The sequence below is a fragment of the Cyprinus carpio genome, chromosome A15, assembly GCF_018340385.1.
Source record: "Cyprinus carpio isolate SPL01 chromosome A15, ASM1834038v1, whole genome shotgun sequence".
In the NCBI taxonomy this organism is placed as follows: domain Eukaryota; kingdom Metazoa; phylum Chordata; class Actinopteri; order Cypriniformes; family Cyprinidae; genus Cyprinus; species Cyprinus carpio.
Window position 1 is genome coordinate 22,524,966 of NC_056586.1, and position 25,345 is coordinate 22,550,310.

At 37.1% G+C, this 25,345-nt stretch overlaps 2 protein-coding genes across 2 annotated transcripts; one reads left to right on the forward strand and one right to left on the reverse strand.

Annotated features, from left to right (window-relative positions):
* The first annotated feature begins 418 nt into the window (after positions 1 to 418).
* Positions 419 to 6,510, forward strand: LOC109104180 (T-lymphocyte activation antigen CD80-like). Its single transcript, XM_042771730.1, has 7 exons — positions 419 to 478; positions 1,674 to 1,717; positions 3,017 to 3,322; positions 4,059 to 4,349; positions 5,399 to 5,518; positions 5,636 to 5,690; positions 6,366 to 6,510. Exons 1-7 carry the CDS (start codon positions 438 to 440, stop codon positions 6,508 to 6,510), a joined length of 1,002 nt encoding a protein of 333 aa, XP_042627664.1. The 5' UTR covers positions 419 to 437.
* Positions 6,511 to 9,821: 3,311 nt separating this feature from the next.
* fzd4 (frizzled class receptor 4) lies at positions 9,822 to 13,733 on the reverse strand. Its single transcript, XM_042771572.1, has 2 exons — positions 13,236 to 13,733; positions 9,822 to 11,548 (listed from the first exon to the last, which is right to left on the reverse strand). The coding sequence occupies exons 1-2, from the start codon at positions 13,470 to 13,472 to the stop codon at positions 10,214 to 10,216; spliced, it is 1,572 nt and encodes a 523-aa protein (XP_042627506.1). The 5' UTR covers positions 13,473 to 13,733; the 3' UTR covers positions 9,822 to 10,213.
* Positions 13,734 to 25,345: the final 11,612 nt, after the last annotated feature.

Consider the following 25,345-nt stretch of genomic DNA (forward strand, 5'->3'; position numbering starts at 1 on the left):
AGTTTAGATTAATGCCATTTAAGCAGAGCTATCGGTTTAGTTTAGTCACACTAGCTCTCTTTATAAATAAAAGGGTACAAGCAGCTTGGTTTATTTTGGTTCAGTGCATTCTACAGTGAAGCAACACAATGGTTCATTTTCTCTGTCTACAGCACAACAGGACAATTGATTTCCTTTCACACTGTTCTGTTTGTCTCACTCTCTCTCTTTAGTTGAGCATTGTTTAGTAGTAGTCCGCCGGAGGGTGTGTTGTGGGAAATCCCTTTTACAGTATCGATATGAAGTCAGTGACATCACCCCTCTCCCTTTCTCTTTGTGTAGGCGTGCAGTTCCTGTTTTAAGTGTCTATGCTTACTGCTGACAGATGAGGGACGACATGAAGAAGCCAGTCTTGCTCTCTGTAAGTGCTGCTCAGCTGTTCATTCACATCCTTCAGCATGAGTTTACAACTGCGCTGCTTATACACTCACAGATACAGGTACAGCGCTCTCTCTCTCTCTCTCTCTCTGTGTGTGTGTGTGTGTTTGGTACTTGTGAGGATAACTAGTGTTGTCACTAGTTTAGTAAAAGGCTTATAGATAATCCAGATGATGTTTGTCTTTAAATCTAATGATGTTCACAGATTCCTGAGGCTTTTTTATTGGTTTAGGAGATAAATATACTTAATTAAATAAGAAAAACAATGGAAGATGTCTTCACTAATATGGTTTGTAAGATCTCTCTTGTGTTCAAAAGAGAAAAAGCGTGTGTTAGTTGTTATGGATCTCTTATTTCTTAAAACTAAGAGGGAAGTGGACTTCGAAGCGTGGTGCTAGTGCCTGATGTTTTTTATTTGCATTTATAGGCCAGTCCAAGATAACCAGGAAATTAAGTTTTTCCTGCTTGCATTGCATTTGTGCTGCAGTTTCTTGTTTTAGAGGCACTTTGTTCCTGGTCGTTGCATCTTAAGAATGCGCTCAGGTGCTTTCAGGGCCGTGAACACATCAGTTTAAATGATAATATATTTCCGCTAAGCTAAAGCCAGACATTCAGATCTCCCATTTCAGTTCAGCCATACTGACATTATTTTACACGTCATTTAATAATGTTGCGCCACAAAGTCCACAGATCGATAAACAGAAAACTTAATCCATATCTGCTGCACATGATATGACCTATCCTCTTTCATATTCTCACAGGATTAGTTTATACTACAAATCAGGCTTATTATGCAGGAAGTGAAGGATGTCCCATTTGCTTAGTTATTAATAAAACCGATCACATGCTGCAAGAGCTGCACACATGCACTCTTAAGTACAAAGCTTACAAAATAAAATAAAAAAAACATGTTGTGTTCCAAAAAGAACTTTTCAGTGAACAGTTACACTCTGCTCGATTTTCGGATCCTGAACTTTTAACAGTGTGTGTAAAATCAGTGAAAGATTCCATGGATGTTAGAGGTTCTTCATGGAACCACTGATGCAAATAAATGTTATTTGAAGAGTATAGATTAGTAATCAACACCAAGAAATCTGTTGTTTAGTGAGTAAGACCTGATGCTGCAGTTATTTTGGTAAAAGAATTTTGAATTGAGTCATGGGAATTTTTTGAGGAATATGCAGATTCACATGATTGTGAGTTTACATGCTTGTGTGTCTCAAATCGTTCTTTTTGGTGTTTTTTTTTTTTTATAGCTTGGCCTTGGTCATGACCACTCTGCTACTTGCAGCTGCATCTGGTAAGAATGTCATTTTTGCAGAATTTTCTCATTTTCACCTGTCAGTGTTTAATAGTAAATTATCTGAAACGCCGAACAACCAGGAGGACTAGCGATAAAAATAATGTGCTAAATGTAGAGATTGAAAGAGAAATGTTACGGGAGGATGGATAAGTTTGGATGTAGAAGCCGTAGGAGTTGGGGAATGCACCTCTACACCAGAGAGTTAAAAGAACAAGGAAGCAAAACTCGGACAGTAAGAAAAGGACTTGTAAACCACTGAAATAAGTCATAGAGAATCACCCTGATTGAAGCAAACATGCCTTTACACCCACACAAACACACACGTTTAGCTGCATTTAAACATAACACACTTCTATTATATAAGGACTTGTACCCACGCTCTTTACTAAACATGACAGTGTGAGGATTGGTTTCTGACACATGTAATAATAGTGTTTAAAAGGAAACCCCAATAAAAGCAAAAATAAAATTTAAAAATGTATAATTTATATGTACACACACACACATGTATATATGTATATATATAAAACAAACAATAAGTAATATATGTGTGTGTATGTATGTGTTTATAATATATGTATTACAATAAGTAATGTATGTTTTACTTGTATGTACTTATAAATATATATATATATACACACACACACACACACACACACACACATAAAAAAGATGCCATTAAACAAATATTAAAAATATACTTTTTCTACATTCATTTGAAGACTGAATGTGAAATTATTGCAATATTAAAGCATTATTAAAAACTTTATTGTTAGTTGCAATTAATTTGAAATTAATTTAAGAAAAATGTGTGATTAATTATTTATTTTTTTAACTGATTGACAGCACTATACATAATATTAGAATATTAAATTATTATATATATTATATATATATATATATATATATATATATAATATATATATATATATATATATATATATATGCTATATATATATATATATAATATAATAAATTTGTATATAATATAAATTATTGTGTGCAACATAATGTATATATATACTATTATTTTTAAGTTACTACTACTATTATTAAGTTTATATATTTATATACGCTATTCTATATATACAAAATTTTGCAGACTTTTTCAGCAATGGTTTGAGTACACAGGTCTTATAGAGTTTTAATCGTTTTGCTTGCAAATGATAAATCTTGTATCTGTGTAATTTGAACTGAAGTATACCTGCCTTATTATAAGGTCATCTATTATAATAATCAGCGTTGACTGAAATGCTTCTGAAATTTGAGTTGTTTCTTGAATGTTGTGTGTTGCAGCGATGAACATCCAGGCTGTTTTGGGTCACAGCGTTACTTTCAGATGTCCTTCGAACCACAGCGAACCTGTTGAAGGCTTGTACGTACAGAAAGTTACAAAAGATAAAGACACGTACATCAACGGGTTTTATAAAGACAACAACATGCCATGGAATGAGTACCACAGCAGAACCAAAGTGAACAAAATGGACCTCAGCATGGAGATGAGAAATGTCTCAGTTTCTGATGAAGGACAGTATAAATGTATTATTTTCGTCAGCGGAGCAGAAAAACGTAAAATCTCAATGATTATCCTCAAAGTCACAGGTATGACACAAGATACAGACGACAGGGTCAGGATAAATAAATAAATAAAGAACTCACACACATTCAATTAATGAGAATTAATCTGAATCAAATCGACCGCAACAGACAGGAAGTTGAATTCGAATTTGAATCTGAATGACAGAAAGAGGAATTTACTCAAGTGCAATTTAAAGAAATTCAACCAAATAACAGAAGTTAAAAAAAAAAATCATATTAACGTAGGCCTAAAAATGTAAATTTTATTAAGAAAATTAGAGCATTCTGGCAAATTAGTAAATATTTTTTCTATGTTATGCATGAGAATATATGTTAATGTATCATTTATACTAAAGTATGAAATGCATTGTTAAAAATGACACTTCATTTTCTACTTTCTGAATTCTAATGGACCCCATTAGGTACTTAAATTCAAATGCAATTCAGATTTTGAGCCATTCTCGTCTCAGCTCTGAACGATGCATAACCCTGATAAACTCCTACAGTGTGTCCATGTGTGAATAATGAAGCCATTCTGCGAAATATCATTTGAATATGAGTAAATAGGCTATTTGTGTGTGTGTTTGTACAACTGTTGGTTTATTTGCGTATGTAAGTCTGTCTGCTTGGAAACTCACTGCTGACTAAGGATTCTGGGATGCTTGTATTGACGTGGGTTTTGGGGAAGTGAAATGTTGTGGGGGGGACCTCTCCGGATCTCTAAAATGTCACTTATTCCACTGTTCTCTTCTTTTTACAGCCGAGTACAGCTCCCCCACAATCACATCTGACTGCAGTGAACATAGACGCGGCGTCAGCGGCACGGGGATGAGCTGTCACTTAAGCTGCTCGGCGGTGGGCGGATACCCACAGAGCAACGTCATATGGACGGGGCTTAATCCAAGTCTGACGAACCTATTTTACAACTGGAGTTCAGCGCAAAACGAGTCCAAAACATGGACCATCAACCAAACCATCACGTACAACTGCGACCAGCAAACCAATGTCAGCTGTGTCGTAGGGGGCGCTGTTTCCCACACCGTCACCATATGTAAGTGTGTCGGATGTTAAAGATTCTAAAACGGATCGTTCGGGTCCTTGATTCTGATTGGCTGAGCCACGTTCAAAGCTGTTGTAAATTACAAAAGTAACATGCAACTTTGTTTACGTTTGTCTGTTGCTTGGCAACCACTTTGTTGCAACCACAAATTCTACATTGTTCGGTGGAAGAATACTGTTTTTATTAATTTCATTGCACTTTATTTGCTCCGTTTTATTATTTTGTGAAACCTTACTCCGCTTCGCGTCGTGCCTAACAACGCTCCTTAGCTGTTATAAATTCACTGTAAACCACGGTTTAATCTTATGATGTGTGGTTTCGAGGGCTATTTCTCTTCATGAATGAGAGATAAGAGGGAATGTTTATGGAAATTCAAGGTTTATGGGATGTTGTTGTGAAGCAGTAATTTTCCACTGCTATTGATTGTGGTATAATGATAACACTTGTTGGATTTGTGTTCTTCAGACGAAGTCTGAGCATTGAACATACGCAATTAAGACAATTCAGTAAACTCTGATAGAAGACTGTTAATATAGTTTTGGGTACCAGACAACTTTGCTGAATAGTTGTTCTGTTACAAGACAAAACAGATATTATCTGACAGGATCTGGCTGGATCTGATGTTCATTTTTGGGTGAACTGAGGCGTCATCCTCATGCGAGGGACCCCTATCCTCACATTCAAAAGGCATCTACAAATTTTCAAGCTTAAAAGACACAATTTATACTAATTTTAGTATTAGAATTGAATTAGTATAATATATACTATACCAATTTAAAATATTATTTGGAGAATAAATAAAAAAATTTCCTACTCCCCGTAGTACTGTACTGTTAGATGTATTATTATGGTTTTTTTTTCAGTTTTTATTATTTATTTATTTATGTGCATCTCATTTAAATTTTTTTTGTTATTTATTTTAAACAAATTTCTGTTTGATTTATTTGAATCAAATTATTTATTTTAATCTATTTATATATTAATTTGATTTATTTTGACACTTTTTTTAACTTTTCGACTTTTCTGTTGTCTTCTTGCAGGTGAAACTGAATCTTTCCCACTTCGAGTGATCGCAGCTATTGTTTTTGTGCTTCTGTTTGTCCTGTTGCTTATTTTTGTTGTGGTGATGAAGTGTTACTGTGGAAGACAACGAGCCCGAGGTACACAAGAACACACAAACTGATATTTTAATAGACACCAAACTACATGAGTTATTACTTACCCTTCAAATCTCCATTAAACATCTGAACATGTTTTTTCATTTCTCTTTTCCACAGTGCATCTAGATCGAGAGGGTTCTCATATCACCAAAGCAGTGGTTCACCCAAAAATGTTTTCACATTTACTCGCATCTTCTTTCAAACCTGTACGAGAAATATGGCGAATGTATAAGTGGCTGTTTTCCAGCCAATTACAGTGAACACGTTCTAAAGCTCACAAAAGCACCATAGAAGAGTCCATACCAGGGTAATTATATAGTTAAATAAACAATTAAAACTATAAAAATAGAAAAAAAAAAAACATTTTATTTCAGCTAGCTGATGAGGCATAATTTCTCATTTTCGTTTAGCTTAACTTGATGTAATAAAATAACAAAACTATATTCTATATGCACTATATTCCACATCTTCCGAAGTCATTTGATAACTTTTATGTGAGATGCAGAATGCAGTAGAACTCACTGAAAATCTTGACATTGTTTTTGCATGGGAAATAGCCACTAGAACATTCAAATTTGTAATTAAAAGTAATATGAAAAACATTTTTGGTTGGTTCCTTTCATACACAACTGATGTCATGTACCATTAACGCCAAGAATAACCAATGAAATTCCTGTATTTCTAACTAGCGACTGCCGTTCACAGCTCAAGAGCGTCTGAGACGTGACGACGAAACACTCAGGAGATTTTCGCCATTCTGTCAAGCGGAAGTGCTTCAGCAGCCAGAGCTCTGTCTGCAGACGGACATATAGGGCAAACTGTCCAGATGAACATTGTGTCTTTAAAGCGGCTTCACTTCTGTACTGAAGCAGGCCCCGGTGGACGCTTTCACAGAGCAATGCTGGACTGTCCTTGAACAAGCTTTTGAGAACGTTCCCTTCCTTTCCCCAGTCATTCATTTGGAAGAGCACATCATTTCCCCGGCGTCCTGAAGATGCACTGGGTTTGTTTTCATTTGGGTGCATAATCACAAAGACATTTCAGGTTTATGTTGCCAGAAGAGGGATTTATAATGGTGCTTATTAAAAGTTTCACGGTTAAAACTGCTCTGTATACTTCGCAATCTCCTGTATGTATTTCTCAGGTGTATTTCTCAGGTTGTGGCACTTTATTCCAAAGAGTGGGGATTTTAAAGTTTTTAAACTTTTTCTATGACTGAAATGAAGTAAATTTGCTGATTTGTGGCCAGTTGTATGGTTGATACAATAAACAAGACAGTTTTCATAACTGTTGTCTTTGTTCATTTAAGAATATGATGCTGAAATGGTCTTACACTGGCACATTTCATTTGCTTCTAGAAGCCGATATATTTGAAGCTTTAGTTTTTTAAAGCCAGTTCTCAGACGAGCTAAAGAACCATAATTCATAGAAATCAAATACCATTACATGATTTTGCTGGTCGTTCCCCAAAATGCATGTTTATCGTTGCATTACTATACACCAACCTGTTACGTGATGTCCACATCTGTCTGTTCATATGTACAGTATACTGACTTTTTTACTTTTCTACTCCACCGCACTGACATTTAGAATATTATTATTTTTTATTATTGTGAAACTGTTCTCAAGTTTACAGTAGCCTAATGGGATATTTAATTTTCAATTAAAACAAAATCTGTTTCCGTGTGGAAATATTTTATGCACTTTGCTTTCTGACTGCTTGAAGACTCTTACTGTAATTTATGACTAAATTATTCTGTTTATTTCTCAAAAAATAAGATGAAATAAAAAAATAAAATAAAAATCTGGTTGTCAGTGATTCCTAACCCTGATAGCAAGTAGGTCTGTTAAAGATCGCTTCATCTGGAAAGCATCTGCTGTGTAAACATCTGACGAAGATGTCAGTTTTACATCCATTCCAAATCATAATGTCTACAACATTTCCAAGTGTTTTATGTAAGTACATTTACAAGACATAATAGTTTGCTAACTACACAATTAATTGTGTTGTAGGGGCTGTTTTCAAAATGCTTTTGATTTCAATCATGATCGCTTCAAGGAGTTAATATTAATAAGCCATATTTGTTCCTGTTAAGATCAGTTAGATAGTAATATGTTTTAGATCATGTCTTATGATCCCAATATTAGATAAGTAATAGTAGAAGCTTAGTAGGTTTTTATTTATCAAAAATACAGAAAAAAACAGTCAATATTGTGAAAATGAACAACTAAAATAGTATGTCTTATGATCCCAGATATCTCACAGATCTCTTCATTCTAATATCTTGATTTATTATGTAGTGTTGGAAAGCATCTGCTGTGATGAAAAAGGTTAAAAAGAACTGCACAAATATCTGTAAGATGTCAGTTTTCGTTACTACATTTTACACATCTGAATAACTATCACTTCTAAATCATAAAAAAAAAAAAGAAAAAAAAATTCTTAAAGAGATTTTGTTATTACTGATATTTAAAAACATAGTCTTTTTTTATTTTTTTTTTTTTTTTTTTTATTCATCAAAGTACCTAAAAAAGTTATCTGATAGAACGTGTTTCTCCAAACAGATCATATATAGATGTTTCTATTGCAGATGAAATAACAATGATCAAACAATACAAAATACAAAAAAACGTCATGTAGCTTGATGAGCAGAAGAAACTTCTTCAGAAACGTCTCAGTGATGTACGTGTGCTATCAGGGATGTAACTTTTTTTTTTTTTTAAACTTTTTACTGCCAAGTGCCAAAAGTCTAACTTGACTGAGGCAAAACTTGAATTATATCAAATTAAATAATAAAAAAAAACAAAAATATCAAAACAAAAATAAAAACCAACAATAAATATCAACAAAAAAATTAAATGTTAAAACAAAACAAAAATGTTAACACAAAAAGATACATCAGCAATGAAGATATGCTTCAGTGTTGTTTTTCCCCTCTATATTTCACAAGAAAGTGGAAATGATGGGCCAAATTAAAGGTCATCACGGGCCGGTCAGGGAATCTTTTCTCTGATGGACACAATTAAGTCCCACTTTTTCTTTTGTTTTACATTATGACGGTAAATGCGTTGCAAATGCCACTTTACTGTCAATTAAGCATATTTCCTGGAAATTATGCATATAAATGTCAGACAACCATCACCGCAACTAACCGTTAAGTGTCTCAAAATTGTACTTTATTGCTGTTTATTATATAAATATATACATTTGAAAATAAATTCTGATGATTTTTAATGGGATGCAACACATCTAAAAATGATTTTGCAAAAGTCTGTTCTTCTGTAATGGGTTTATCTGTAGTGCTTCAAATGACCAGTAGGGAGCAACATCATATTAGAAACTGACTGATGTGACTTTTGTGAAACATTTTAATCCACAATCATTAGATAAAACAGGTATTTATTCTAAACTGAACATTTACCCGACTATGCAACTGTTTTGGGCCATGAAACATTCCCATATTGATAATGTAGCCTATATCTATGTTTAGTTTCACTCAGCATATTAAAGCATTTCAAGACTAACCACCCATGAGAGAGCTAAAACCATCTGACATGGTCTTACAAGAAACCCTGAGGCGGGTGTGGTGACCCGAGGGGGAAAGCTGGACCGCAGGATAAATCTTTGCCAAATCATTCTGGGTGGAGGAATTTTAAAACGACCTAAAAAAGAGTTGAGCCACTAATTCTGCGAAGAGAGATTTGCTACCTAATGCCCAAAACAATCCTTTAATTCCTAGTCACATAGTCCAGATTTACTAGGGTCACAAGGTGTGTGAAGTTGCAAACCTCCAGAAAGAGTTTTAATAGTGAAGTATACCTCTATAAACAAAAGATGCACATGGACTCTGGAATTGAATTTTTTTTTTTAAGTTTAATTTTTAATTTGATACAAAAGCATTCTTAAATAAATTCATTTTTGTTCAGTTTCTTAGTTTTTACAAAGATAAATTAGCATTTCATAAGACAAAAATAACATATTACAACAACAAATATCAGTTTATGTACAAAAATCGATCCAGAAGTCCTACATGAAATCCAGGACTGTACCACCTGCATGTGAGTTTTTGAGGCACTTTTAAAAGGTTTAAGAGTTTATCATCGGTCAGTACATTCATCGACCCTACGGGAGGCCCGTACGGCACGGTCAGTGATTGTCACGTGTCATTTCCAGAGTGAATGTGTGTCGGACAGCACAAATAAACCAAAACAAAAAGTCCCATCATAGCAACAAACATGAAAATAAACACCTCCTACAATACATTAAAGTAAAGCAGAGTATCAAACGTAAAAAAAAGAAAATCACTTGAGCATTGTGACGTCGTGCAAGACGTGAAATGACAGGAAAATGTCAACGGTTAAAGTTAGTTAGCAACCTCTACACATACTTCTGACATTGCACACTTTCTGCTTCAATATTTTGCATATCCAACACAACGTGAACGTAGCATTAACAAGTCTCGGAAGCATTCCGGCAGCTGTGACGTGTTGCGAGGTAAACGGCGCTGATCGCTGAGGAGTACTACGTTTCCCAGAATCGGTTGAGTAGCTCATCCACAAAAACGAAGGCACTTGAGTGAGAGTTTGACGTAGTGCATATTCACACGGAAAAACTGCTGCACCAGGACCGTCCAGTGTAAGATCATCTTAAGAACATTTCACGTAAAGTGAACGAACGATAGTGCTGTCTCTTTATCACACAACCGTCTCGTTGCCTTTGCCCGGTTTGACCCAGCCATTGGCGGTCCGTTTGACGCGATTGTTTCGCCCGGTGTGCACGAGTCGGTGGGAACATCGCTGCCACGTGTGAAGCGTTTTGGCGGACCAAACCCACATTCCCGATGTGATTCCCACCAGCAGAGACATAAAAATCCGCAGCATCTCCGCTGCCATGTACGAATCCCTCGCCGACTGGCGAAAGTCGGCCCAATTGGAGATTTCGTAGAAGTAGCACGCAATGACGCAAGTGGCCAGCACTGTGTAGAGCACTGAAAACACACCAATTTTTACCATCAGCCGCTCTAGCTTGTCCGTCTTAGTCCCGTCCTTTTGCAAATTAGAGCGGATTTTGAAGAGCGCAACCAAGCCGGCGGCAATAAACAGCGTCCCGATTACCAAGTACGTAAATAGCGGAGCGACTACGAAACCAGTGAGTGCATCTAGGTTCTGATTGCCCACGTAGCACATCCCAGAGAGGTCGTCAGCGTCCACCAGACGCATGATGAGGATGACGATGGTCTTGATGGCGGGAATGGCCCAAGCTGCGATGTGGAAGTACGAACTGTGCATTTCGATGGCCTCGTGACCCCACTTCAGCCCGGCCGCCAGGAACCACGTGAGCGTCAGGATCACCCACCAGATTGAGCTCGCCATGCCGAAGAAATACGTGAGGAGGAAGACGATGGCGCAGCCTGTGTTCTTCAAGCCCTCGTGCACTAGCACGGGCACAGCTGCTTCTTCCAGGTCACAGGAGATGCGCTCGCGACCGACGGTCAGCCGCACGATGTAGGCCACGCTGTAGATGTTGCAACACATGCTGAGGAAAATAATAGGTCGTTCCGGGTAGGAAAACCGCGAGGAGTCCACTAGGAAGGTCAGGACGGTGAACGTGGTGGAGATGAAGCAGAGAACCGCCCACACTGCCATCCACACGTCGGTAAAGACTTTGGCCTGTCGCCGGTACAATCCCGTGTCGTATCCGCACTGCAGTGAGCAGCTGCCGCTGCGCTTCACCCATGCATACTGCTCCACGCCGGCACCCAGCGCCATGCACTCCTCCTCCTGCGGCGGCATCGGCCGGACGGCGTGGAACGGCGGGTCCTCATCGCCCGGACCCTCCATGCACATGTGGTTCCGGTCGTTGGTGGGCGGGAACAGGCTGCAGTTCAAGAGCTCCGGCCACACGAAACCAAACTCCTGCAGGACTGGAAGACACTTCCTCTTTACCGACAAGCACATGCTGCCGCACGGGCCGATCGGGATGGGAACCTTCTCCGTACACATGGGAACGTAGACGGAGCATAAGAAGAACTGCAAGAAAGCAAAGGCGGGGAGAGAATCAGATATTTGCAAACACAAAATGTTGCTTGGAAAATCAGCAGAGCATCTAAATCCTCATAAGCAGCTCAAGTCTGAGACGTGCACGAATTTGTGCTTTTCAGATGTTTTCTAGTAGTGCATGTTTTCAGAAGCTCTACAGGAGAAAAACATTGCTTTGTTGTATTAAATATGCAAGGCAACATGTTGCATATCAACTTTGTGCTTTTGAAATGTATTTTCTAGTATTTGTATGTTTTCAAAGTTGTAAATGAGGAAAAAACATCAATTTGTTGCATTATATATGACAGATGGTCTGTATTGCATGTTTAAGAATCACAAATTTGTGCTTTTCAAAAGGCTGTAAAGGGGAAAACACTGTTTTGTTGGACTATATATATGCAGATGGCACGTGTCGCATGTCTAAATGACACAAATTTGGGCTTTTCAACTTGGTTTTCTAGTATAGCGTGTTTTCTGAAGCTCTAAAGGAGAAGAAAACATTGCTTTGCTGCATTATGCATGTGTTGCATGTCTGTTGGTATTTCTGAGTTTTGTATGTCATGGGTTTCCCTGCTGTGTGTACGCACGAGTGGGGAAATTCTGCGGTACAGGACTTTTGCTGTGGTCACATATGCTTGAAGAAATCAGCAGTTGTGGACTGAAAAACATGCATCAGTATGCCATTTTCTATCTAAGAGCAGCGCTGGACAGAAGTGCTCTCGCTTTAAGAGGTTTGTGATAACCAGGCAGCATCTAAAGCAGCTTTAATCACGAGATTCTCCAGCAAACACACACGGGAATCCAAGTGGGAGGTTTCTTCTCCGCGCTGAATCAATAAAACAACAACTGCCTCTGTCTTCAGTACTCTCTCTCACACACACACACACACTTATGACGACTTCATACTGTCCTCAAATTAATCAACTTAGAATTATGCTTAAGCTACTTTATGTATTTATACACCTCACAGAAAGCTCCTAGTATGTTTACAATGATATTATAAGAACGGCATTTATGAGGACAATTCCAGGACAATTCAAGTATAATGAGACAAACACACTGTGTGTGTAGAGCCTGTGTGTGTGTGTGTGTGTCACACTGTGTGTAACACAGACTGTGTGAGTACAGACATTAATTGTGTGTGTGTGTGTGTGTGTGTGTGCAAATTCTGGGAAACATTACAAATTTGACCCAGATTTTTTTTTTTTACATTATTGTTTTTAAACATTATTGGCACCTAAATAATAACAACAATAAAAAAATAATTATTATATTTAATAATAATAATAATAATAATAATTGTTGTTGTTGACATAAACATACAATAATGATGACCTCACAATAATATGATTAATGATAATAATATTAATATTTATATTTGATATATTTCTATTTTGTAATTTATATAATAATAATTTTATAATTAGATTATCATTAATATTATCGTTATCAATCATTATTATCTGAGTTCCTTTGTCACAATAATATGCTTAATTATTTTAATTTATAGTATTTCTTATAATAATTATAATTGTTTTTCTTCTAATAATAATAATAATAATACTGTTACAGTTTTTACTGTGTTGCTGCTTTAATATCACGTCAAGATTTTAAAATGTGTGTGTGTGTGTGTGTGTGTGCGTGTGTGTGTGTGTGTGTGTGTGTTGTGAACTCTCACCTTCAGCTGGCTCGAGCAGCCGTACTGTATTAACGGTGTGAATGTGGTCAGTTGCAGCTCGGCGTCGGACTGCAGCACGTTTCCGACCAGGTTCGGCATCTTGGTCACATTGTATCCGAGATCCTGACACATGGAGATGCGGATCGGGTCGCAGGTCATCTCCTCCTCGTCCCCGAACGCGTGCGCGAGCCCGAACGCGAGCGCCAGGAGCGCGAGCCCGGAGCCGAACCGAGCCATGACACTATCGGTAAAAATCCCACCGATTCACGGGAGCGCGGAAATCCAGCACGAGCTTACCGGAGTTCAGACGCGCCTGGCCAAAACTTGAGCGAGTCCGTTAAAGAGTGAAACGGCACCGTCTTCCTGTTAGTCCCGGTCCGGAATAAACCTAACGAGCTTCCTTAGAGTCCTGTGTACAAATAACAATCCGTCCGTGGCTTCTGCGTGCTCCGGTGTGTCCGTGGCGCGGGTTCTGCCCGGTTGAGGTCTAGACGGAGACGGGACAGCTGTCCCAGGACCAGCGTCAGCCAATCAGAGCGCCAGCTCGAGAATGGGGGCGGGGCTTAGAGTAGCCACAATAACATCACAGAGAAAGTGAGCCGCTCCTATTATTTCATCTTTACCACTCATTTCAGTTTATGTCCTTTTATTTGTAATATTTCCCATAATATTTGTCTTAAACGATTCGTCTTTCAAATTAAACTTTTTTTTATTATTTATTAATGGGACAATCAGCTTAAATACTATAAATAATTTTGTTTCCTCTTGTCAAATTTTTGTTTAACTCTAATAAGATTAATACATTTTAATACAAATAATTTAATTTCTGATGTATTTTTACGCCTGCACATAACAAAATGCAGGTACCCGACTAAAAAAAACTAAAGTTATGAAAACGTTATTTCTGAATGCTGTCTTGAAACGTTCTCTTAATGTTTTAAAAAGTTATTCCTGGTCATGAGAATGTTAAGGGAAATCCAATTATTTTTGCACACAATGAGAAAGTTACATTTGAATGAAACTAGTAACATTTACACGTCCAGCTAAGTTTCATATAAAAGTGATCCATGAATAATGTAAAAAATGTTTTTGTGCTACCGTTTTGAGAACATTTCTAAAATCCATGAATGAACGTTCTATTAACGTTACTAGAAGAACATTGGGAGAACCTTGCCAGAACGTTGTGAGAGTGTTCCCTGTTAGCTGGGTTTATTTCATTATCTTAATACAGACAGTTATTGAGTGAAGTCCAGCAGGATCCAAACTCTGATTAAAGTGATCCGTGTGAAGAAACTTCTCTTTTGGACGGAGATTTGGGGTCTGAACCCAGATTACAAGCGTTAGATTGATGCGTCTCCTCCCTCTGTTTCGCCTCACTGGTCACTAACTATCAGAATAAAACCCCCTGCCCGACACCCGGCCTGCTCCCAGCCCCCTCCCGTGACCCCGGCGGGCGGAGGTCAGCAGTAATTAGCAGTTTTTAAACGACAGACTGGGAAAAAGGAGACAAGCAGGCTGGTATCCGCGGAGCAGCTATTAAAATGGTAATGAGCTGATAGATTGTGCTGCAATGCTGCAGGACGACTATCCCAGCAGCCTTCAGTCGCTTCAGCTGATTGTCCGAGAATATTCTTAGCAATCAAGACGGTTGTAGAATGATAAACATGATGCACAGTACACAGTGTGTGCGACACAATAGTCTACTGAGAGACATTAGTATTTCAGTGTCGTTTAGTGAAGCCATAATGACTTTAAATGAGCCTAATGTCTGGATGTGTGAAACACACTAATTCTGAGTCATTAGGAGTTAATGATGCACTTCCAAAAATGCTTTAAATGTGTAAAATAAATAAATATTTGCTCTAATATCAAGAAGGGTTTTATTAATCATACAACAGCATCAGTAACCAGTCATGATTAGGTGTTAAATGAGGTGATCTGATTTTCTCTTGCTCTCCCGATCTTTCATTCAGTCATTCTCCCAAATGCATGCACTAAATTTTTGGAGCCAATGTGAGAAAGAGCAATTTTTTTATTTTATTTTACTAAGTAGTCATAGTTAGCTGTGAATAAAACAGTAGACGTCTGTGATATGTCCTCGTTCAGATAAGCAAACGCATGTGTAGCAGCTGCTGTGGACAGAATCCAAGCTGAAACAGAAGGAACGTTTGAATCAACAAGATAAAAAAACTGTTTGTATTGTGTCTAATGAAATAGCAGTGCTGTAGCAGGGTAAAACTTCCCTGTTTAATAAGTACGGGAGCGTCTGAGAAGCGTACCCAAGGCGACAAGGCTTGGTAACACTTCATCTGAGGTTGTCATGGACACAAACTCTTAAGCTTATTTACTTCAAACACTTTGTTGTTTAAATAGGTTTACTGATTGAAAACTTTATTGCACAGAAGTTGCAAGAGTTTTAATGGAGTTCTTATTAGCATATTTTTGTCTCATTTTTCACTTCAAATTCATTAGGAGAAATAAAAACTAGACACAAGTCAATTGTGTCAGCATGTCATTTATGAGAAACAATTAGGATATTAAAGGAATAGTTCACCCAGAATGATCATTTGCTGAAATCGTACTCACCCTCAGGTCATTTTAGATGAGGATGAGTTTGTTTCTTCATCAGATTTGTAGAAATGTAGCTTTGCATCAGTGTCTCATCAATGGATGCTCTGCAGTGAATGGGTGCCATCAGAATGAGAGTCCAAACAGCTGATAAAAACATCACAATAATCCACAAGCAGTCCAGTCCACTCCAGTCACATCTGGAGAACAATGCAGAGAATCCATTGCTGAGAAAGTGAAGCAATGCTACATTTCTCCAAATCTGATCCTAATCTTGCATGGCCTGAAGGTGAATAGATTTTCAGCAAATATTTATTTTTGCCTTTTAGTGAGATCTTATTTGTGATTGAGGCCTAAGTATGATGAAAACACCCTTGGTTCTTGCAACCAATCAGATAATTCAGTCAAGCAGTCAGGAAATCAAATCAGTTATTTTGTTGAAATCAACCAATTAAACAAGCCACTTTAAGTGTGTGTGTGTGTGTGTGTGTGTGTGTGTGTGTGTGTGTGTGTGTGTGTGTGTATCTGGAGCATGTGCCTGTTTGACAAATATCTTCTCAAACACATCATAAATCTGAGCTTGTTGGCGAGTTAACCCCCTCAACCCATAGATATATTTAGACCCATAAGCCTCCAGTGTGTGTGTGTGTGTGTGTGTGTGTGTGTGTTTGTTGTGGCTGCATTAGAGTGCTTGTCAGAAATATAGCTGTTTTCTGCGAAGGCTGCTGGGCTGCTTGTGGGTTCATGCGTCTCAGAGCAACAAAACCACAACATCTCTCTCGCTCACTCTCTTCATACAGTTGCAGTTTTTTTCTCAGAAATTAGTGGAATGTTTCTGTATGATTGAAACTGATTTGATTTCGGCTAGTAGCGTGGTTTGTGTGGTCTGCGTGTGTGAAGCTGAAGTTTGCCAAGCAACAAACTACTCATAATTTAAATTTGTTGAACTACAGTCAAGCAGCCTTTTTAGCAATAAGCTCTTCACAAAGGCTGGTTAGACACAGTGAAGTTATTTAAAGTTTTTATTATTTAAAAAACACTATGCTATTTGTCATTCTCAGTGTAAAAAAGAAGTTTTCACTTTCTTACGAATGGATCCTTCTGCAGTGAATGGGTGCCGTCAGAATGAGAGTCCAAACAGCTGATAAAAACATCACAATAATCCACAAGTAAAGCTGAAACAAATCATCATCAAAATGTTTTTACTTTAAACCATTGCTTCCGGCTAAAATACGAGTCCATAATCCATAATAACGCTTCCTCCAGTGAAAAAGTCCATCTACTGGAGTTGTTTTGGACTGTTTTGGCTTGTAAACGGTGCTTGATCTGTGCAGATCTTGAGATGTGCTGTGGATTATTTGTGCATTATTGTGATGTTTTTATCAGCTGTTTGGACTCTCATTCTGACGGCACCCATTCACTGCAGAGCATCCATTGCTGAGACACTGATGCAGTGCTACATTTCTCCAAACCTGATGAAGAAACAAACTCATCCTGATCTTGGATGACCTGAGGGTGAGTAAATTCTCATCAAATTTTCATTTTTGGTTGAACTATTCCTTAACTAAATATTTTGCTATAGAAAAGAAGAATGGTCAAATGAATCAGTGAATCATTTATTTGATTCAGTGCATTCAACCTTCTGTAAGAACTGATTGAATCAACAGGAAAATAGTGTTTTGTTGGAGAAAAAAACTAACTTAAAACTTTTCACACCAGTTGTGGCTAATGCTCAGCGATGTGATGTTTTACAGGTTTCTATTCTGCTGAGTACAAATTCCACCCCTTCACTGGGGTGTTATACATGCGGCCATATCTCAAAATACACACACTGCCACTGTGTGTAGACGTCTGAACTGCAGTCATGTGCACACACAATAGTGTATGTTGTTATTCAGTGTGTGGGAGAGTATTTGTGTTGTAGTGTGTGTATGTGTGTGTGTGTGTGTGTGTAATGTGCCCTCCGGGTATGTTGTGTGTCTGTGTATGTTATGGTCAGTATGTTCTCTAGCAGGACAATGGAGACAGGAAATGTCTCCTTGGCGATGGGAAGGGAGTTCCTATGCAGTTTTGTATGTATGTGTGTGTGATTGTGTGTGTGTGTGTTTGTGTGTGTGTGTGTGTGTGTGTGTGTGTGTGTGTCTCTGATGCTCAGTAGGAAACCCTCCACGATAAAGTATGGGACAGTAAGAACATGGATTGTTGTTAATATTGTCTGCTGGTGGTTTTGTTTGTTTATCAGACTTAATTAAGAGACCTTTAATCTAAAAATCGTACTTTTGTACATCTAAAATGATCCCATATCTCATAATGGAATCAAACCAGCATGAGGTCATATAAAGTCGACATAAAACAAACCATTTTACTTCCATTATGTGATGTATTTCCAAGTAAAACAGTATATACGATGTGAAAAAAAAAAAAAAAAATTGCATTTTGATATATATATATTTTAAATCTTGTATCCAACTGGATTAATAGTATACAAAGTCAATGGACATCCATCAGTCACCTTCGGATTTGAACCAGTGACCTTGCTGACCCTGATCCTGAACCATTAGGCGACAGATGACTGCATTCATGAAATAAGAAACACATCTGTATGTGGAGCTCTGCAGATCCAGGTGCATGCTGGGAAAGCGGAGCTTAAAGTAAAGGTATGTTTCAAACTATTATACTACTGATACTATTAATAAAGTATGTATGCAACATACTGCATTTGCCAACTTGTGCACTATATAAAAAGGGCATTATGTGATACATGATATCCCATGATGCATTGCGGCTCAAACTGATGTTGCATGAATGTTAACCACAATGTAGTTTGTGACGGATTATTTGGTCTGACTGCAAAAAATTATATATTTACTCAAAATTGAATTAAGTGTTTTATTTTGAGGTTATAATTCCATGTCACTTGTTGAATTAAAAATGCCACAAACTGTGATCATGTGACAGCTTACTACAGTTTAAAACATTTAGGGTTGTATACTGTTTCATATACTATTTTTTTTAAGTATGCAGTATATAGTATGTCCTTTTGTAGTACTTATCTCCCAAGCTCTGCTCAGATAAATTTGGATGAGCAATTTGAAAATGATAAACAGATTTTTTTTTAGTTGTCTCTAATTGACAGATTTAATTCAAGGATGTCATTATGAAATTTAAGTTGGCGTTAGCCAGACAGAATGAGTAAAGCACCTGTTTATATGCACTGAACGCTGCGATTGGTCAGATGAATATGCTCCATCTCCAAAATTCATTAGAATTCCATTCCATTTGCAAGCACAGACTTAAACATGCAGAAAATGATCCTTGAGTCCTTGTGAATGTTACAGTCAAAGACTGTCCTCAGGGTTTAGACTAAAATTAAACGGTTTTAAAACATTCACACACAGATCTGATGACTGTCACTTCCCTGACCCGATGACGGGTTTATAGTCATGTGTTTCACACAACTGGATCCGCTAAATTCATACACACACACACACACACACACACACACACACACACACACACACACACACACACACACACACACACACACACACACACACACACATTAACTGTGAAGCTTAAATGTGTGTTCACTTGCAGGAAGTCCAAGTGTGTGTGGATGATTTGCAGATATAATTGATTTATTCATGTAGTTCAGTCTGCGAGCCCCTCCCACACACACACACACACAGCTAATATTCACCACAGCCGGATTTCTGTATTTCCTGTCTTTGTCTAAAGGCTACACCAGACTGAGCATCTTAACACACGGAGCACAAGAAAAACGTCCAGAAACAGAGGAAGTGTCCAGGGTCAAACTCGGTGTGTAAACGTCTGCCTGTAAAACAACACGTCTGAGTGGAGATTCTTGAACAGTTTGATGTGTTTTGATGGATCTCTCTTAAATGTTTGCTATCTGTCCTGGTGCACTGGTTATTAATGTTCCTCTAACGTCCAAACATCACATAGTATTTAAATAAACATAAATAGACAGCTCAAAAATTAACTCAAGAAAGTACCACTGCAAAAAGTTACACAAAAATAACAACTAAAGTAACACAAGAACTAATATGTAAAGTATCAAAAAGGTACAACAAAAACAAATTACCAAATAACGTAAAAATAAAAATAAATAAACAACAAAATGTAACAAAAATAACTAAAAGTAACACAAAGAATTGCAACAAAATACAACTAAAGAAAGGTTTTCAGCTGTTGTCTTTAATCGACAGACTCGAGTAACTTGGTGCTTTTATTATCTTTGATACTTTTTAGTTTTTGTGTTAGTTTAGATATTTTTGTGGAACTTTTTGTAGAGTTGATCTTTTGTGGTGGTGTTTGGACATCTCAAGAAAATGTAACACATAAAAACCAAACAAAAGTAACAAGAAAAATCTAACGTAGCAACTCCAAAATTAACAACATTTTACCAAAAATTGCCACTAAGTTACACAACAAGACAACAAAAATATCACAAAATAACAACAAAAATAATGTCTCTCACACAAATATATATAATAATCACAATTAGTACGCATTAGTAACATAATTTATCATTTAATAATATAATTTTGGTTTATTATCGCTTGCTTTATTAGGCACATATAAACCACACAGAAGTAATAAAAAACAACAAAGTAACAATGTCAAAAATAGCCACTAAAGTATGAAATGTAGAAAGTTACACAGCAAATATATAATACAAACAATAGAAATACAAACAACTCTCACACACAAATCCATACCGTTGCAATTAGTTACCGTTGATAATATAAGTTATTGTTTAATAATATAATTAGGTTCATTTCCACTAAGATTATTAGTTTATGGGCATTTACTGTAAAACAAATGTGTGAATGAGTGTGTAGAACGTTTGCTCAGCATCATCATTAAACAGTGAGATGAACTCTGAGAATATTTACATTTGAAACAGAATAGCGTGTGAGAGCTGTGTGTGTGTGTGTGTGTGTGGCAGTCGCTGCGGTTGTGTTTGTTTTGATGATCAGCCATCGTACAGCAGTACTCTGTAGAACGCCATAATAAACTAATTACACATGCACACGCTGCCAACACTCTGCTCGCTCATCCAGAAATAACATCAGCTTCCTCACTGATACTCTACATTACCACCCAAGAGCCACAACACACACACACACACACACACACACACACACACACACACACACACACACACACACACACACACACACACACACACACACACACACACACACACACACACACACACACACACACACACTTGCAGTGATTGTATCTCACTTCTGTAACCAGTTGAGATCATTGCAATTAGGTCTGATTATAAGGATTACACAAAATTACTAATAAAAGACGTAAATGTATTTGTGTGCATGCAGTTTTTGTGTGTCAAGCCCTAAAGGCATCACACAACCCATCCACCCACACACATGTACACACTCACACACACACACACACACACACACACACACACACACACACACACACACACACACACACACACACACACACACACACAAAGCAGTTCTGCTTGAATTACATTAGAGAGAAACAGACCATTCACTCGACTGAGATTCATTTCAGTCTCATTCAGATAATTGCACATGATTACACACACACACACACACACACACGCACACACACACATACACATACGCACAGAGGAAAACTTGAGTTGTTTATAGACCTGTGTTACATTTAATTACAACAACTACATCAGCTTTTATTGGCCATGTTGGAATTTAAAGACACACACACATAGTTAAAAGCTTGAATTATATAAGAAAACTCTCTGTAACACACATGCATCCAATTGAGTGTGTGTGTGTGTGTGTGTGTAATTGCCCCTCAGGACTGTAAGGTACATGTTTTTTACTCTCTACACATTTGTTGTGTATAAACACACAATCAGCTGTTACATTCAAGCAAATCACAGTCGGTTTATTCTGTTCTTCTGCCCAACTCCAAGTTTCCGCTCCGTATTAGTCTCGTCTTTATGAACAGCGAGTCAAACATGTCTGCTCTTTTCTGGTGTGTTTGACTGTACAGCCTCATGAAAGCTGCAAGAAAGACTCATAATGAATGTGGGATCATGAAATAATCCAACCTGAAGAACATGAACATCTGGGCCTGATGAGATGGATATATATATATACTGTATATATTAATGTCACAATAGAATCCTGCCATTAAACAGCCGATTATAGGCTTTTTAGCAAAATTATGAAATAGTAAAAACACTTAATGAAACAGTAAAAATCTAATGTCAGTGTACAGAAATATCAAACCATTTTTTGGGTGTACCAAATAAACATGGTCAGTAATTAGGATTTACAACATATGTGATAACTAACTCCAGTAAAAAGGCAATGACTTGACTCAAACTTACCTTACATACAGTATTCACCTTTATTCTATTCTATAACAATAGCTGCAAAAATCACCTGTAACCATAGCGACGGCAACATAAAAATCTACAGCAAAGTCAAAACCTCTGGCACATACGTTAATAACTGAAGTGTGTGTGTGAACGTAACTTTTTATAACAGGATTGACAACAGTATTCTGCTGCTGTGTGACTGTGTTCCCATTTAAAATCAGATTTAAAATGAATTATAATTTTATTCTCATTCTTCTGAATGAAAGCGCAACTCTGACAGTCTGTGATCTGGGATGCAGCTTCAGAGACAGAGAGAGTCTCATCTGCTCCTGATTTGTTACGTTTTGGCATGTTGAGACTGATTCTTACACAGCTGTAAACACACACACACACACACACACACACACACACACACACACACACACACACACACACACACACACACACACACACACACACACACACTCGCTCAGTGACAAGTCCAGGTGGGTTTTATTGCTCTGTGGGAATCAGTTCCTACCGCGGTCCACTTGTTGAACTAATAGGGTATCACTGTGTGTGTGTGTGCTCTATTACAGCTTGTTTTATAGTGTGTGTGGAACTGACTTTAATCGCTAACAGACATTAGCCATAAAACCCTGTTTCTTTCTTTCTTTCTTATGCTACTTTTCCTCTCTCTCTCTCTGTTCTCAGGCCCGGCCCTCATAATAAGGTCATAGGCTGAGCAGCTCGTCAATCACACACTCATTAGTGCAGTTTAATGACGCTGTGACCCGCCCACCTGCCTCCGGGGCTCCAGCAGGGGAAGTGAATGGGCCGCGGGGCAAACGTCTGCGTTGTTTCTCCTCGCTGAGAGAGTAAATGGATGTTCAGTGTCTGTGTGCCGGCGGTCAGACGGACAGAGTGAAGATACCAGTGAAGCATTCACACACAACAGGATTATTATCCTCAAATAAAACTATTACAAACGTTTTTGTGCTGCCTTAACTAACTTAAACTGACTTAGAAGTAAAACCGAAATAAAAATAAATTAAACTTAAATAGTTATATTTAAAAAAATGAATCAATAAATAAATAAACAAAAAAATAAAAAAAATAAAAATCAACATATGAATAATATATTAATATTAATATACTAATATATTAATATTATACAGTACTAACAATAAACTGAAAACATAAATATAGTAATATTTATAGTAATTTAAATAGTAATATAAAATAACCCAAATGACGAAAGCATATAAAATTACTAAAAATACATATAAAATAACCCAAATGACGAAAGCATATAAAATTAAAATATACTAATAATCTAAAATTATAAAGTAATATTTATAGTATTCTATAGTATAATAATATTTTAAATATAATATAAATATAAAAAATCAAAATAACAAAATCACAGAACATTATTAATTATTTGTGAAAGCAATCACAGAACACAAAAATTATTAATTATTAATAAACCAAAAAATATAAAATTTTAAAATTAAAATATATTAGGGTAAATATATTAATAGTAATACATTTTTTTGAAAACCGATTTTGCCGATAAAAAAATTTATAGTAATATGTGTAGTAATATTAGAGCGCACCGCTAGTAATATTTAAACGAGCCTGGCCAAAAGGCTGGCGCGGCAAGACCGCTAATAAAATCGACAAAGGAGCTGCTTCATAATCATTACAAAAAAAACGTTCCTGTAAATGCACTACATTTGAAGTTGCTAAATATAATCGATTTATGATGAACAAGCCCCAAGTGTGCTAATATACTGTGAATTCCCGGTCAATAAACTGCATGATGATAGTGAAACTAAACCCTACTAAACCACTTAACGTATGTGGAATAGTATAAGTATTTATAATATTATATTATTATTATATAAAAAAATACCAATAATAAAAAAAAAAAAAAAAAAAAAACAAAAATAAAAAAAAAACAAAAAATCAAAAAAAAAAAACACAAAAAAAAAAAAAAAAACAAAAAAACAAAATATCCCCCCTTCTGGTCTATGCATCCCTGCCTCCTGATTATTTTTACAAAAAAACAGATTTTACAATCGAAACAGTGAAAATTTAAAAGCTCCGTTGTGTTCTTTGCTCGCTTTCTCGATGTGAAATAAACATTATACCAATAATAACTAACAAAAAAAGCATCCCCCCCTCTGTACAAAAAATAATTCAAACGTTTTCTGGATGACGCTGTCCTTTATACTTCCTAAAAAAAAAACACTGCTAAAGTATGCTAAATATTGCTGAAATAACACACACACACACACACACACACACATATATATATAGAGAGAGAGAGAGAGGAGAGAGATTGCATTAGTATCCATTTTGCCATTATATTGGTTAATTTGTCGCTGTTTAAATTGCTTTAAGTTTTACTTTGTTTATAGGATTCTGCTGATGGATGCAAGTTTTACTTAGTATACAGAATGATGCTGATGGATGCTCCCAGCACTTTTTATGTTTGTTGTTATTTAATATCATAATGTTGTTATTATGAACACATGCTTTGTACAGAGGCCTTTTTATTCTTAATTTTGACATTGTCATTTTCACACTTTTTCTATTCCAGAAATGATGGGATACTCTGTCTGTCGATCCAAGGTCATGGCTTAACTTCTCAGAGGAGTGTGCAAAAACACACAAGATACTCTGTCTGTCGATCCAAGGTCATGGCTTAACTTCTCAGAGGAGTGTGTGAAACTGAGCTGTTCATTCATCGTCTCACACACACACACACACACACAGAGCTAACTAATTATAATGGCTTGAGCCACTAATAGGCCTGAAACTGTGGATGTGAGTGAGGTCACAGGTCGTGACCTTCCACCCCTGACAGCTCGTTCGCCTCTCCCGGGAAAGGTCGCCAAAGAGCACGTCTTCCTGACTGCGAGCAGACTGGCTCCTGGGGAATTCCTCCGAATGGAGAGAGTGGAGCAACATTCCAGCACACGGAGGAGGGACGCGGAGTGATGGATGATGCAAACACAGCGAGAGGAAAAGAAGACAAATTGTTGCGTTCACTGCGGCATCTCTGACCTCAGCCTCACTAATCGCTGTCTGCGGTTTCACGGCGCAGCTGTTGCGTTAGTGGCTAACGGAAACACCAAACCTGTTTCTCAGGAAAGCATTAGGTTATTTTCAACAGAAATGC

Bases quoted from the DNA above. Each gene is read 5' to 3' on its own strand.
- LOC109104180 (XM_042771730.1), top strand. From the start codon at position 438: ATGAGTTTACAACTGCGCTGCTTATACACTCACAGATACAG. The intron at 3,323-4,058 runs GTATGACACAAG...TTCTTTTTACAG, and splicing joins GATTATCCTCAAAGTCACAG to CCGAGTACAGCTCCCCCACA. The intron at 4,350-5,398 runs GTAAGTGTGTCG...GTCTTCTTGCAG, and splicing joins TTCCCACACCGTCACCATAT to GTGAAACTGAATCTTTCCCA.
- fzd4 (XM_042771572.1), bottom strand. From the start codon at position 13,472: ATGGCTCGGTTCGGCTCCGGGCTCGCGCTCCTGGCGCTCGCGTTCGGG. The intron at 11,549-13,235 runs GTGAGAGTTCAC...GCTTTCTTGCAG, and splicing joins GCTGCTCGAGCCAGCTGAAG to TTCTTCTTATGCTCCGTCTA.